The sequence below is a fragment of the Rhyacophila brunnea genome, unplaced genomic scaffold (assembly GCF_057557595.1).
Source record: "Rhyacophila brunnea isolate RB1 unplaced genomic scaffold, BYU_Rbru_1.0 scaffold_8, whole genome shotgun sequence".
NCBI classification, from domain to species: Eukaryota; Metazoa; Arthropoda; class Insecta; order Trichoptera; family Rhyacophilidae; genus Rhyacophila; species Rhyacophila brunnea.
In genome coordinates this window covers 37,757,619-37,773,517 of record NW_028233350.1, presented here as the reverse complement: position 1 = coordinate 37,773,517, position 15,899 = coordinate 37,757,619, and the positions used below count along the sequence as shown (strand labels likewise).

The window sequence follows — 15,899 nt, the reverse complement described above, 5'->3', positions numbered from 1 at the left end:
CTGCATTCAATAAAATTGCTCTTTACCTGGTTTTCTTTTTCCAAGTTCTTGATACTGTCGATTGGTAGTCCCGATGAAGGTATTCGTTGACGACATCTGACAACTTGATTTTCATTTTTGTTTTTGGTTTTGTCTTTTTCGGTTTTACTTCATCCTTGCGAATCTCTTTGTTTGGATAACAATTTTGTATTGCTTCCAATTTTTTAGTACAGGATCTGTTGGAAATATAGATCAAATTTATTGTAGAAAATTATTACCATCGACTAACACTACTCGATTTAATTTGGATTTAAATTCAAATTTATCATAAGGTTTATAATATCCCATTTGAATTGAATTTGAATGCCTCGCTGATTTTTTACTTGTTAACGGATGTCTTTTCACGATCTTTTAATTTGTCAATTTGGTATATAAACAGTAAGTAACTAATGTATGTTTCATCCAGTAAAAATGGCAGTGTCGAAGGGTGGAGGTACACTGTTAGGATCCGACATAAATAGTGCATACTAAACTTTGTCAGTCAAACTTTTTTGTTTTTATTGAACTGTCTATAGATATAGATAATATTTATTAGTTAGTTCCAAGCCGTAGTAGATAATAGTAAAAAATAATCGTTTATCTATAAAATATCTAATATTATGCCATTAAACCATACATAATTTTAGATATTTTCAGGGTTCAAAATGACCGGAGCACACCGGAGCGCCGTTCCGTTTCATACAATCCCCAAAATTATCGCTCAGTCTCGTGAAATATTTAATTTGACTGTTTTTTTGAAGATACGCCATAATATAACAAAACTTAACACACTTATTTTTATAAAATACACATACAATTAAATAGATAACTATGTTAATATGTAAAATTATCGAGTGGTCCGGTTCGTAAGATTTTATATTTCGAGCGCTGGATATTTTGTAGTTAAAAGAATATTTTTTACGGTTTAAGGTTTGGTTTAGGTAGGGTTTAATGAATGTTTAGAAACTAACCAAAAGCACCTGTAATATGTATTCTTAATTCAACGAAAACAAATGAGTATGACTAAAAAAGTGTGCACTATTTTTATCGGTTTGCCCATAACATACCTAAACCATTGTAGTTTCGTTTAAGCAGGGTTTAATTGAATTTTAAAAACTAACCAGCACCATCTGCAAATTGTATTCTAAGTTCAATGAAAACAAATAAATATGACTGACGTTTAGTGTGCGCTATTTATGTCGAATCTTAACAGCCTACGTCCATCCCTCGCCCTTTCCCAATGGATTGGGTTAATGGCTAACAACTATTGCTTCAAAAAAAATTTGATATAACCTCCACTGTGCTTACGATACCTAATTAACTTTTCTTTTACGGCTATACTTCAGCTGAGGCATGGTCTAAAATACACTAAAAAGATTGTGACTATGCGACGCGCAGATTGTGCAAACCACGCGTGCAGAACAAAACATATTTAGTCATAAAAATTCAACATGTATCCATTTAATGTTATGTTTATTGTTATATTAGTAATAATAATAATATATTCATTGACATGTTTTCTTTTTCGAGTAAATGCCTAACGTTTTTTTAGTCATTCTTACACGATGTAAGAATATATTCCTCCGACGCCATCACAAAACAAATTGACGTGCTCACAGCTCGACTATCGCTCTCAGATTGGCAACAAGTCCGAAATTTCGTCCCACCTATTGTTGAAAATTATTTGCCGTTTCACTGAAGTTATGCTCTTAAAGTTAGTTTAGTTTGAGTCAATTCTATATTTGCCATAGGTGAATGTCATAGAAGATGTGGTAAGGGGACACCCGCATTGCTAAACACAATTGAAAAAGAATAGTACAAGACGGGTCAATTAGAGATTATTGTAGGTATTTTTAGCATTTATAGTTGGTACATTTAGTTATTTTTATGAAAATAATAATATATGGTTATACAGTCGATACCTTTCTTTATTCCTGCCACATTGATTTGTTTAAGTCAGTACCTACTCATATAAAATTCTTAAGTGTCAATTACATTGAGCTTCTTTACAAGCTGTTTGTTGGCGAATTTATAATCTGCCTGTAAAGTCGCCCAGTGTAATCATCGAACAAGCTAACAAGCAGGTTGTAAACACTCTTTCGAGAAAAGTTGAAAGCCGGTCAACTTTACACGCTACACGCCGGCGTGTTGGCCTACTACGCCTGCGCAGTAGAGCGCAGTAGCAACCTCCCGGTAACAAAACGAACTACGTTCTGTCAACATAGTCACTGGCTTGTGGCTTCTCAGCGAATGGAAAGTTTTGTGTGTAATCATCAAATCGCAGTAGCTGAATCGCCCGCTTTTAAATTCGCCAACAAACAGCTCGTAAAGAAGCTCAATGTAATTGAAGCTTTATTAAACAGTAAACAAAAATCAAACAAAAAAAAATAATTCTACAAAAACAATTGAATTTAAAAGTGAAACAAATGATTAACATAAATAAATAGTGCTGCCAACCAAAATAATTGTTGTTTTCAAACTAAATTTAAAAATGGAATAAATTTTAATGTTTCATGCATACTTGATCAATGATTCACTATCTGTATAGCTTCCCATTGCTAGATTTGAAATTCCCCATGACAATGGAAGATATGAATTTGGTTGATCTTGTACCCCAGTCCAAATATTCTTTCTAAGTGATGCCAATTTTACTTGCAGTTCTGATGGTTGCGACCGCCGCAGTGTTTTTTGATCCGATATACTCCTGGAAGTCGAGATAAAGGTAAATGTTTGAAATAAGGTGCCAATGACTTTTTTGTGTTTATTGATTTATTCTTTTCTTTCTTTCGATTATGTCCGATCCTAATAGGATCATATGGACCTCCACAGAGTGGAGGTTTGTATTGACAGATTTTGTTTTTAAGAGAAATTGATGTCAGCCACTTGCTCAACCTATTAGGTCCATACTCTGACTCATGCATACAGGATTCGAACCTGGGACCCACGATACAATAGGCCAACGCTTAAGCCACGCGGCCATCGTGGGTGTAGATTTATTAACATGCTTTATATAGTTAAAAGAAGATAAATTGTAACAGCGAGTGAGTCAGTGTGGATTATTGAAGCGAAACTTTGTTTACACAAAAAGTAAATCTTGAAATAATAATTTAAGGCGGTTAGTTTGCAGGATCGATCTATAGACCTTTCGATTAGCAGGTGTGCATGTGGGTGATTGCTCTATGTCGGTCATTGACGATCGTGACTGATGATTATTCTCATTTGATTTTCCTCCAAACTTAATTTTAATAACATGTCATGTAATAATTTTGATCTATCGTAACATTAATTTTCATAAAATAACAGCATAATAAATTATACATTTTATTGCATCAGTGTTTTATTGATGCCCTCCGAAACCTTCAGTTGCATCGATGTTCTATGCACTTTTTTCAATATAGAATAAAATTATTATTGTAGATGCAAACCATAAATTATGATTTTATCTTCACATATTAGTTTGTTTTTATATTAACAGATGGCAATATAAAATTGTTATTATATTTGTTTGAAAATTTTATAGATGGCAGTATACATTATAATTTAAAAAAAATACTTTTTGAATAAAAATACCAATTAAATTAAAATATATTTAATTTACTATGGCTGGTACTATTACGCGATTGCAGAACCACAAGGTTCTAAGTGTTTATTTTTAGCGAAACAAAAGTAAAAATGAGGCAGTTTAGAATACTTACCATCATACATTGTCCGGTGTTTGAATTTAGAACTAAGCTCATCACGGTATAAAAAATATTGAATGATATGTCAAATGTTAGCATGTGGCACCCTAACTCAGCGGACTACTTATACTGGTGGATCTATACTACATTGTTACATTTGTTTTGTCAAAAAATAATACTTAGAACCTTGTAATATTGGGTTCGTGATTAATCTATATGTTTGACAATGAGTAAAACAAAAAAATTCACTTCTGTCGCATGTATTCGACATACACATTTCAATTTGTTATATTTTTAAAATCAGAAATAACAGAATTCCAATAAAAAAACACCGATACTACGATATATACAGTGTGTGGTTCCAGGCGTAATAAATAATAACCGAGACAGACTTTTGTGTAATAGAATCTAGTTAGGTCAACTTACTTTGGTGGGGGGAAACATCTGAACTGGTGCCAGGCGGGAGATTTCATTTTCGCATTGTGTGTCATATCATTATATGCACTTCGGGCCCTTATGGGACTTGGGATATATTTCTCCTTATCTGACTGTTCCGGTGAATCAGAGGGCTGGAATCGGAAACAATAATGATTAAATGATACTTGTCGGCTTTTGATTGGATGATTGCCAATCTTTGGCATTGGTGTTGATATATTCCACCTACGTGAGAATGAGTTTAGGTGGACGTTGTTTTATAAATTCTTAAAATAGGGTCTGCTTAACTCATCCGGTGTACTTCCTTGTACCTATCTAATTTATCTACTGATCTATCTCTTTTTTATGTAATACTGTTTTATATATCTTTGTTTCTAAATGTCATGTTGTGAACGTTTTAAACTTATAATTTGTAATGTCCACACTATGTTAAAAAATAAATAAATTGAATTGAATTGAATTGAAATCTTTGTAGAGGAGAAGAAGAATGATATAATAAGATTTTTGTGCATTGTACAAATTACATATGGTGGACATTCAAGGACGTATCCATGAACTACTAGGGCTTTAATTACATTTTACATAGATTTCTACATAGACTGTCGCGGATCAATCGTTAACCTTAAATAGCAATTCTTTTCTTTTTCTTTCGACCATGTCCGATCCTAATAGGATCATATGGGCCTCCACAGAGTGCAGGTTTGTATTAACAGATTTTGTTTTTACGAGAAATGGATGTCAGCCACTTGCTCAACCTATTAGGTCCACACTCTGACTCATACACAAATTGAAAAACAACATGTGTACTTGCCAGACCCAGGATTCGAACCTGGGACCCTCGACTCTATAGGCCGGCGTTTAAGCCACGCGGCCATCGTGGGTGTAAAGCGTGTAAAGGTGTAGCAATTACACACAACAATTCAGATATCAATTGAATCGTGTCGACGCTTGTTGTGATTGAACTACGCGACGATATATCGTTGTTTTTGATATTGGTCAGGAATGCTAACAACGGTCGTTTTGCTTAAGCTATTTTGGGAACATACTACTGCACCAATGGTATGAAACATTTTTTCATCTATTTAGTTTTATTGTTGTGTAATATAACCCGATTGATATAATGTGTTTTGTGACTGGGTAGGTTTAGAAATGATAACAGGACTTATAGATTTAAAATGACATTAATCAGTGGAAATAATTTAGCAATAACATGTCTATTTCTTTATTCATTAGAGCCACAATTCTGTAGCAACACAATTTTTATTGTGTGAGATGTGGTATAGTGACATTGATATAATAAATTAGTTCAACCAATGCCATTGACAGCTTTAGATCTTTACTTGTGCTGGAGTAACTTTTAACTCAGGAGGCATCCTTTTTCTGTGGTTTGATTTAGTTTTTGCCGACGAGCGGAACGGTTTACGGACTCTTCTCACTGGGCTTGATTCATCAGCCGATTCTATATCCGTGGATATTTCACCCATGTCGCTTCCAGGATCAGTTGTCAAGTCGATAGTAGTTCTGTAAATCTGAAAGATATTAATAACATTTAGGTTGTAGGTCTATATAGATTAGAATAGAAATTGAATAATGCGTCACACATGCAAAACAACGTATATTGTTGTAAGGGATCATAATATATAGGTGGTTTCAAATCATGAAGCATATCGCGAGTGGAGAACTACATGGTTCTAAGTGTTTGTCCTTGGAGAAACAAAAGTAACAATGAGGCAGCTTAGAATACTACTTCATCATTGGGTTTGTTTTTTCAAGGACGAACACTTAGAACCTTGTAGTATTAGGGTCGCGATATGTCGCATTAGTGATACCAATTGAAGTAGGTATATGACTTAGCTATTTTGTGATTTTTTCTGATGTTGCATAGGGGGTGGGGTATACGTGTCGATGACTACTCACCGGAAGTGTTTCCCTGGGCACCGGCAATGTCGTTTTGAGTTTCTCTAATTTTGGACGAGTTTTCTTGGGTATCTAGTAATAGAAGATAATATTTATTAAGTATTAGTTATTTCCAAATTAATTTAGTATAATAATAGTCTTATTCTGGATCCAACTCAAGGATTCACCTGTATTTCTATGTAAGTCTAAAGTTTCTAAAGTGTCATCGACTTAACGTCATGGAGCATGATGAGATTAATAAATACGAAAATACTTTGTTTTTAAAACCATTATAATGGATAATTAATAATAAGAATATAGCTTACGCGTTTGCCTTTGAGATGAGAATTCATTTGTACAGGTGATGGTGGTGGCGCGGGAAAATGGCCAGTTCCATTTTGATTGTCCCCTTTTCTCCTTGATTCCGCTTCAGAGCTACTGCTAGAGGTGTCTCCTTCATCGCTAAAAAGAAAACATTATAATATGTATTCTTGTTGATTTCATTGATTGCAGTCCTTTATAGGGCATGTACATGTGCATGGATTTACTGGAACCAAGAGTATGTAAATTAAACTATTACGATAATAACTGTCTATATGCAAAAGTGCTAACTGTCTCGCCAATCTCATTTTTCAAGTGCAAATCGTATGGTGCTATTTGATAGGTTGTAAAAATTTGTAAATGTCAAAATGCTCTGTGTGGTGTAGTTCGTATTTTTTCCGGCAGATTCACCACTATCGTTCTACTGCGCAGGCGCATAATATATCGCACAAGTTCCAACCTTTTTGATCCATACATGCAATCATGGTAATACGTGTTTACACGTGCATTTCCTTGTTACGGCTGCGATAATACGTAGGTACTGTCTGCAGTAAATCCATGCACGTGTAAACGGGTATTACACTCGTCAAGGCAAATAATAAAAGAATATTGTCAAAATTTAACTGAGGAAGTTTCACTGAAAATAAAAAATAAACAGACGAGTTTTGAGACTTCAAACGTCTAATGACTCTAATGAACAAAAGAAATAATAAAGATTTTCATGTTAAATGAAATTTCTAAAGTTTGCGTTAAAATATTGAAGAAATAAAAGCAGTTATCATATGTTTTATTAATATTAAACTATTTCGTTATTGAAGATGCACTTAGAAATAAGATTGCTAATAAATAAATTATTGCAATTTGCCTGGACTTATCATCACGTTCTATGCTGTCACAGTAAGCTGCCGCTACGGGAAAAAAATGTGTAATGCTGTTTTTCTAGCTATTTAAAATGTTATCAGACTGATGCTCCCATCGCTTAGCACATTTTGGATCTTTAAACGAACATTATCAGTTAGTAAAATTTGCTGAAATCGCCAGAACAACAGTGAGGTCACGCGTATTGCACTACATCATGAACCGCACTAGTCAGTGAACATTTTTTTCTATTATCTGCAGGCCTACACATTTTCGACTCGCGTCATTCTTTGTTTTTAGTGTTTTCTCTGTAGACTTTCTATTAAATTATTGTCTATGTCTAGTGTTTATGTCTATTATCTACGGTCGCCTGCTTGGCTTCTGTTCAAAATATTATCTATGGATGCAATATCGCAAGTTATTTTAATGTACGCACATGTAGACACTGTTTAAATTAATTGAAATTAGCATGAATAATGAATGATAATTTAGAATTGGCATTCTCTATCATTGAATTTATTGAGAAAATGATCATTCAAAAAATTCTGCGGAATGACGAAACCATGGACTAAATTTGTCGCCGTGACAGCACATAACGTGATGATAATGTATTTCAAGCATTTAGAAGCAAGAATTTTGTCAGGTCCATCAGACACGTGACGTCTAGCTCAGAGGCAGTACCTTAACTCTGTGCTGTATTCATATGTTTAATCGTAGTTATAATATCGTCTCTGTTCTGGCAGAACACACTAACTGGAGAATACTAGTTTTGAGTAATTTGACTTTGAAGTTGTTAAAATGTTTGAAATGGTCTATCATGTGAGTTTATTAAGTAACCGTAAAAAGGATGAACTTAAAATAAAGACTGTTTATTTATTAAGAAGGTTTCCAGACGGTAAAGTTTGAAATAATTTGGTATAACGTCATTTTTTCGAATTAGTGTCTTCTGCCAGAATAGTGACGATATTAAAATTATACAAACATAACTGAAATACTGTACCTATTCTAGCACTCTAAGAAAAAAACATTCCATTGAATGTTTGTTGTAATCATCGCATCATCGGGAGATTTCGGATCATTTCCCAACTAATGAATAGTCGTAACTAAACTGTATACAATATATGAAAAATATTAATTTAATGAATGCTTACCTAGAATAGTCTGATAGGTTAATATTTGTCGGTTCATCTGCACTGGACCCTTCTTTCAATAGCCTGTTGATAATTTTATTTCTCAACCTTTCCTTGTTTGGGTTTTCATCGCAGAAGTCTAAAAGTGTTTCACAGAATGCTCTCCCTAGGACCTCGAAATCTTGAGCTGAGAAGTGTGTCGCCACTCTACCGCCGAGTTCAGAGCCACCGAATGAAGCTTCCATAGTGTAGCTGTTTGCGACACCCATCATCCAGATTACCACACGACCTGTACCCTCTTTACTGCGCTGTATTCGGAACTTGCAGCTCTCGAATGAAAACTATCGAAAGAAACAGATTAGGTAATTTATGTGCTTTAGAAGCATTTCGATATAATTTTCGATTCTTTCAAATCAGTCAGGTAAACTCTAAAACTGGCATTTGTTATGAATGAATAGTACCTATTGTTTAATTAATACTACATGGATTGATCATTTCTATACGAAACATGTTTGACTTGTACCAGAACTAAAGTATTCACCTTTTAATATATTTGTAGTTTAAAACTGCCTGTGAAAGGACAGACAGCGTCAATTATTGTACATATATATTGAAATATATTGAACCATCATTATATAGAATACATATTTTAATAAAGATGTAGATATGTCATACTTATATAATAACGAAATGTCAAATGACCGCCAAAGATTGTAAACAAGATCCACATTTATGGCTACCAACTTAACCACACTGAAAACATTAAGGAATCGAAAAAAAATGTATTTGTGAAAATATAACATTGTGGTAATTCTTTGTTCTCTTGACGCATCTGTTTATAATGTGGGTACCGAGTTTGAATCCTGGGTTTAGCAAAGTCACATGTTGTTTTTTAATGTGTCCATCCATTTCTCGTAAAAAACAAACATCTGTTAATACATCCTCCTCTCTGTGGAGGTCCATACTATCTTCTTAGGATCGGACATAATTAATATTGTAGCTGTTATCAGATTCCTGTGTCAATGTCAATTGACACAGGAATTTATTAAATATTCATTTTCACGTAGAATCAGTCAATATCCAATTCTCGCTAACTTAAGAAATAACGGACCTTAATAAATATAATATGATTTCGTAATATTTATTTCAACGATAGTCAGCGAGGTGTCCAATTGATGCACACTCAATGAGATAGCGGATCCGCAATTTATTGCATAATCATTTCAACATATTATTCATTAATGAACCGGTCAATAAATAGTGGATCATAATTGATTAGACATGTCACTCGCAAACGCATCGCACCGAATTGTCATTATATACTATTGTATCGATTGTACACTTGTAATTATTATTGAAACAGTAAATAAACTCTCGCCTCTTCTATCATTACGAACGACTACTGCCGTCTCTCATCTGAAACACCGATCCACCGCCGAAGTGGAATACAGTGGAACCCCGATCTACCGTTCTCGCAAAAATCGTTTTCCCACACGGATCGTTCATTTTTGAAAGTCCTGCCAAACACCCATAAGAACAATTTTAAATAATCCCGCATTAACCGTTTCCCGATTTATCGTTTTCCTTGATCTATCGTCTAAAAATTATGGTCCCGTCACAAATATTATCCCGATTAACCGTTTATGTTGAATATCTTTCATTTCGCTTTCGTAGAATTGTTTATGATACATACAGACCTTTCAGTCGCGTCGCTTTGATTGCACAGGCCGGTCGGCGGTCAGGCTTGCCTCGCATATTGTATCACGAATTATTATAAGTCGCAACTAAAATGCCCTCCATGAAGAAAACTAGAACTCTAGCTGAGAAACCGAAAATAATTCAAGACGTTGAAAAAAATCCTGGAGAAAAACGAGTTTTTTAAAAAAATATTTTTATATATTCGCATTTATCGTTTTTTTAGGGTCCCTTGAAAACCGTAGAATCGGGGTTTCACTGTACTACAATATTAATAACAATTCTTTGTTTACCGAGTATGCTTAACTTCCGAGTAAGAGGTGGAATCTTGAGTACTCACTTTATCAGCACAGTTCTTGTGCAGCATCAGTGGGAATACTTGTTCGTGTAGTCTTTTGTCCACTCCACGTCTATTTTCACAACCGTAGATAAAAACATTGTGTTTTCGGGAATGTGCGTGTAAATCGCAGTACATCACCACCCCACATTCTTCTATTAATCTAAAATATAAGTATTTGTTGACAATCAGTTTTCCTTGCATAGAAAATGTTTTGGTTTTGTAACAAAAGTGATAAACAATATGGTCAACCTACCTTCTTATCATTAATTTAGTATGCCAAACGGATGGATACGTTTCTCTGATTACAGTTCTGTATTGCCGATTCAAATCTCTCCCAGTTAATGAGCATCTATTGTTTCCTACAATAACCTAGAAGATACGAATATGTTACTGCTATTGCGTATCAAAATAGTTTTTTTTTTTAATTGTTTAATATGCAATGACGTGTCTTACCCCATCCGGATTTAGCATCGGAACCAATTTGAATATAAATTTTTCCCTCAGTTCCCTCGCTTGATTGGAGTCACCAGTTAGGAAGTCCATGAAACCTTTCATCATCCACGATGATGGAGTTTCTCCTGGATGAACTCTAGCTGTGATTACTATAGCTTTCTTTTTCTGAAAATCATAAATTTGTGTTACCGTCCATGTTATTTTACAATAATCAGCGTTCGAAATGGAAAATTTTACAAACCGCGCATTTATTTTCTGAAAATATTAACATTGTTATCTAATTTTATGTGCGTTTCATAAAAATAAGTGTGTTAGATTTTTTGTTATAATATGGCCTGTCTAGCTCAATCGTTAAATTAATTTATTTTAAATTAAAAATAATTTTGCACGAGACGGAGCGATAATTTTGTAGATTTTACGAACCGGAACGGCTCTCTGGTCCATTTTGAGCCCTGACAATAGTGTTATCAGATTATCAATTGGCTCCTTGACCATTTTACAACGTTTTTCTTAGCTCATATTCTTATTTGTCCGGTGGTTGTTTGTCCGGTACAAATCTTGCAATTGATTTTTAACTAACTTCCCGGCTAGCTAGACATTTGAAACTTTTAGAATATATCAGAACACAATGCCAATGCACTTTTAGCCATCTTTAAGTAGAATTGATTTCATTTTCAGTTAATTCTGTTTTGTATGAAAAGCTAATTCGGAAGAAATCTGTAAAAAGTAAAACTATTATTGGTTGCTAAGTGGGTCCTAGCAACTAAATTATTAATATTAATATATACGTGCGATACTATGGAAATCAATATGACATTTCAGTATTATTTCTATCAAGTACAAATTTTTTTGATTGTTTAAGGGGGTACATGCTCAGCGTATGTCAAAATGGAGCTTTTATGCTATTTTCAAAGCATGATACTGGACATTCCTTAAACGTTGTAGATAATCTATTTACATAATTTTGAAGCCTTATTATCCTTTATATTTATTTTAAACATTTGATGACTGCATAAAGTATTTTTATTACATAAAATAGTATTCTTTTAAACCTCTCGCTCTAATGTTTTAGAATATAGTCATATTTCAGTACGTCCATGTGAAGTGGTGTTAAGATTTTTTATATTTATTAATTTTTAAAAGCATTTATAAAACCATTAATAAAATTTATGTCGACATTATTATAGTGAAATATTTACAAAAAAAAATTATATTGATAATCTCTGTGATCCCAAATTTGACAAGAATTAAGCATTTTATTATTCAAAAAATGGGCAATTCAGGTAATTAGCGTTGAAAATTATCGATTTTCAATAACGTATATCTCGGAAACCATTGGGAATTCGACAAATATGTATAGAGACAATTTTATAGAAAATTTAATTAGCATTCATTTTCATTTGAAACATTTTTTTTCTACATGCACCGTTTCCGAGATATAAGCAAAAAACCAAAAAATGGGACATTTCGACCCCCCACCCAACTTTAGCTCACCTCCCAGGGGCGGGGACCTTTAGTATGTTTACCTACTAACTCCTAACAAAGTCCTGAGTAAAAAATTGTGACATATTCCATGCACTCTACAATATATTCATTGACTGGACTATAAATGGTATTTGAATCATATAAGTTTGGCAAGTTTTTAAAAAAAAACTCCGGGTTTGAAGTAATGATAACGTAAAGAAGTCGTCAAAAAATTGATTTAGGAATAATAATCATAGGAATGCCGCATTAAATTTCCATACCTTTGAATCACTCTCATTGGGTGGTGCAGTGACAGTCAAATAGTATACATTGTTTCCGGCGAGAGTTCTGCAAAGTAGTCTTAGTTTTGTGAACGTGGATTTAATCGGATGATTTTGAAGTTTGCACAGATAGTCTTGTAGATCGGAATAAGTGTATGGGTAACAATGTGCCAAGTAAACTACATCCCTGTCGTGAGGAAATTCCACATTGAATGACAGGGTGTAGCTTGGGAATTGTTCCTCTTCTTCACATCTGTAAATGAAACAATGCATGGAACGTATTTAATATACACTAAAACTACTACTAAATAATTTTCTTTGGTCAAGGAAATAGATTATACTTGGATCCATCTGTTGAATTTTTTATGAAATTATGGGAAGCATAATATTTTAAAGTGTTTTTAAATTTTACCAAGAGACGTCTCACTATTAATATTGATCACGTCCATTATAATTACCATTTTTCTTGCCAGATCTTTGAATAATATGCACCTAGTTTGTAAAATATGCATCTGGCATACCTATGGCATTAAATCTAGCGCTTTTCTACACCGCAAGCAGCTTGATATTTCTCACAAGAAAGTTAGATATATCAACAATTTGTTTGAAAGCAATATGCTGGTTTGTTGTACCTTATACTGTCTTACCAACAGATTCAATGTGACATAATATTATTATTTGGTTGTATGACTTAAGTGTTTATTAGTTGCGAAATAATTAATTGTCAATCAATAAATTTTGTTCAAATTTTTACTCATTGTTTTAAATTATAATAATATCTAGCGTGTTTTTCGTCCGTATAGTATACGGTCATCTCTTTCCGATAGAAAGCTCACGGCGAACTGTGCGACGGTGAAATGTTTGGATGAATGAACAATTTACATGTAACCATATTGATCAGAGTTTTTAAATAGTCATCCTTACATGGGATCGTTTTTGAAGTATGAGATGTTGTCAGCGCATCTCCTCCAACCTATGGAGTGAAGTTGGGCATCTTTGGTGGAATACATCAAGGGTCTCATCCCTTCATTGTATAGACTTTCTCCTTTGGATAAATTGACAATGGAAAACCTGAAAATATATTTTTTCATATTAAAATAAATAAGTAACAGGGTATTCCTGTCTACGTGCTGTGTGTCCAAAGACCGTAAGACCACAATAAGGTATACTGAGATTGATGAATTAATATTAAGGTTCGGTGGAATTACGTGGCAGAAGAGTGGTAGGCTTGAGCAGACCTTCATCCAGCAGTATATTAAAACAGACTGATGATGATACAAAGAAACAAAAAACTGCTTGCTTCATTTTAGTAATACATGTCGACAAAATGAGAAGACGGTTAAATAATGCTAACATTCATTTTTAAAATTGTGGTAAAACTGTTAAACGTTGGTACAAACATTTTACAACATCTTTGATTCATTTCAAAGTAAATTTTCTGTGAGGATAATGGTTAATGAAATAATATCCAAAAACCGTTTTTGGCTCCCATTTTCCCAAGATGGCAGCCACGGAAGATTCATATTCAGTGGAAAAAATTGAGTCAGAAGCAGTTAAAGCAGCAAAAAACCTTTGTTTCTTAGACATTACCAGACCCCACCTCTAGTGACCAGACTAGAGTCTGTCTTTTATAAGCTGGCGTGCCGGTTTCCCCCCCGCTTCACCATCCATTTCGTTCCCACCCATTGAAAACTTGAAAAGTTGAACGCGATGGCACAATGGTTTCCGTGTGACGTGTACGCCAGTTTATAGAATACAGATTCTATGTTATGTTTTTTCAATAAAAAAATCATACATTTCTTGAATAATATGTAGGTACGAGTATCTACTTCGGCGGTGGATAGGTGATGCAGATGAAAGACGGTCGTGGTTGTTCGTGATGATGAAGGAGCGAGAGTTTATTTACTGTTACTTAAGTACAGGAGTAGGTACACTCGGTACCTACAATATAATAAATACATTGACAATACGGTGCAATGTGTTTTTACCGGGAAGTTATAATCGAATGGCATTTTCAATCAATTGTGATCCAATATCAAAATAATATCGTGAAAAGAATATTTAGGAAATAACTATTATAATTGTGTCAGCTATTTTATATCGAGTTTGCGCTCATTAGATATGGCTGACTATGTGGTAAAATGGATATTGCGGAAATTATAATTGAGGACTTGGATGAAAAGGGGGGCAGATCCAATTTTTAGTCGTTACACTTTTTTTCATCTACGATTTAACCAAACAACATGCTATCGTTTGGTGTATATCAGAGTCAAGTCAAGAATTTTGGATCTGCCACCTACGTCCGTTTGGTGCAACAAGGGAGCAGATCCGGACTTTGCTCGACAATTTAAGACTCGTCATTTATTGCTTTATTATACATTATTAGTTATTTAAGTTTGATTAATAGTTTCTCAAATACAACATTATTAATATTATTGTGTTTTATTTTTGTTATAAATATAAGCATTATAGTAATTTTTTGACATTTTGGTGCAAAATGGGGGCAGATCCAAACTTTCAAAATTTGCCAAAATTCTAAAACATATTTTTTAAACTTAAAAACTGTATTATAACATGTAAAATTACGGTATTTTCATTAGAGTGTATTTTTTTTTAAACATTAGTATAAAGATTAATTTATTAACCAGTTTTTTTTGATTTACTCAACTTTTCAAAAATGTGATCTTCCCCCCTTTTCATGCAAGTTCTTCAATTGCAGTCAGCTATTTACTAAGTTTGCAATAATTGGATACTACGGGAAATGGATATTAAGGAATTCGTAATTGCGGTCAGTTATTTAATATCGCCGATCAATATGCTGACACGGTTTGAGATGTTTATCCCCATAAATATATATAAAAAAAACATTATAAATTCAAACCTGTATATCACGTGTTTTCTGGTGTTGGTAACTCTAAAATAAAACCACTGCATGTGCCGATTGGTGTAAAGGTCCGTTCTGAGACACAGTTCGTAGTAGGTGCTGGTTATCTTGACCGCCTTGGCGAGGTTCCCCGACTCGAAGCGAGACTCGAAGCGGAGCTCGTCGTCCCCCCGAAGGCCCCCGGCAGAGCCCAGGCTGCTGGAGCAGGCCGTCGTGAAGTAGCGACTGCCTCCAACACTCGACCGGCTGAACTGGTTCGAATAGGACAATCTTTGAGTTATTTTCTATCGCCGAAGCATGCTGTACCTACTGTTATAGCATTCTGACAGGGAACTCAGAAATAATGGGTACTGAAATACCTAACGGGTAAGGAGAAATAGGCAACCGATCTCGAGTAAGGAAGAATACGCGATAAATTTAAACACTTGTCAAGAATACGTCATA

At 34.1% G+C, this 15,899-nt stretch overlaps 2 protein-coding genes across 4 annotated transcripts in view; one reads left to right on the top strand and one right to left on the bottom strand.

Moving 5' to 3' along the window:
- The window catches only part of Nadsyn (NAD synthetase), a 108,686-nt gene that overhangs the window by 3,314 nt on the left and 89,473 nt on the right, over positions 1-15,899 (top strand). For all 3 annotated transcript variants that reach the window (XM_085959242.1, XM_085959244.1, XM_085959243.1), the window contains exon 2: positions 2,677-2,740. The gene's annotated coding sequence lies outside the window, so the exon portion shown is untranslated. The remainder of the gene's footprint in view (positions 1-2,676; positions 2,741-15,899) is intronic.
- Nna1 (Nna1 carboxypeptidase) overlaps positions 1-15,899 on the bottom strand; it is a 30,500-nt gene that overhangs the window by 1,216 nt on the left and 13,385 nt on the right. Inside the window, exons 4-16 of the mRNA XM_085958670.1 lie at positions 15,453-15,706; positions 13,496-13,642; positions 12,572-12,824; positions 10,827-10,991; positions 10,627-10,742; positions 10,374-10,533; positions 8,360-8,679; positions 6,356-6,491; positions 6,051-6,122; positions 5,474-5,662; positions 4,125-4,267; positions 2,540-2,722; positions 27-215 (exon numbers count right to left, since the gene is read on the bottom strand). Of these exons, the coding sequence (XP_085814796.1) occupies positions 27-215; positions 2,540-2,722; positions 4,125-4,267; positions 5,474-5,662; positions 6,051-6,122; positions 6,356-6,491; positions 8,360-8,679; positions 10,374-10,533; positions 10,627-10,742; positions 10,827-10,991; positions 12,572-12,824; positions 13,496-13,642; positions 15,453-15,706 (2,327 nt within the window). The remainder of the gene's footprint in view (positions 1-26; positions 216-2,539; positions 2,723-4,124; positions 4,268-5,473; positions 5,663-6,050; positions 6,123-6,355; positions 6,492-8,359; positions 8,680-10,373; positions 10,534-10,626; positions 10,743-10,826; positions 10,992-12,571; positions 12,825-13,495; positions 13,643-15,452; positions 15,707-15,899) is intronic.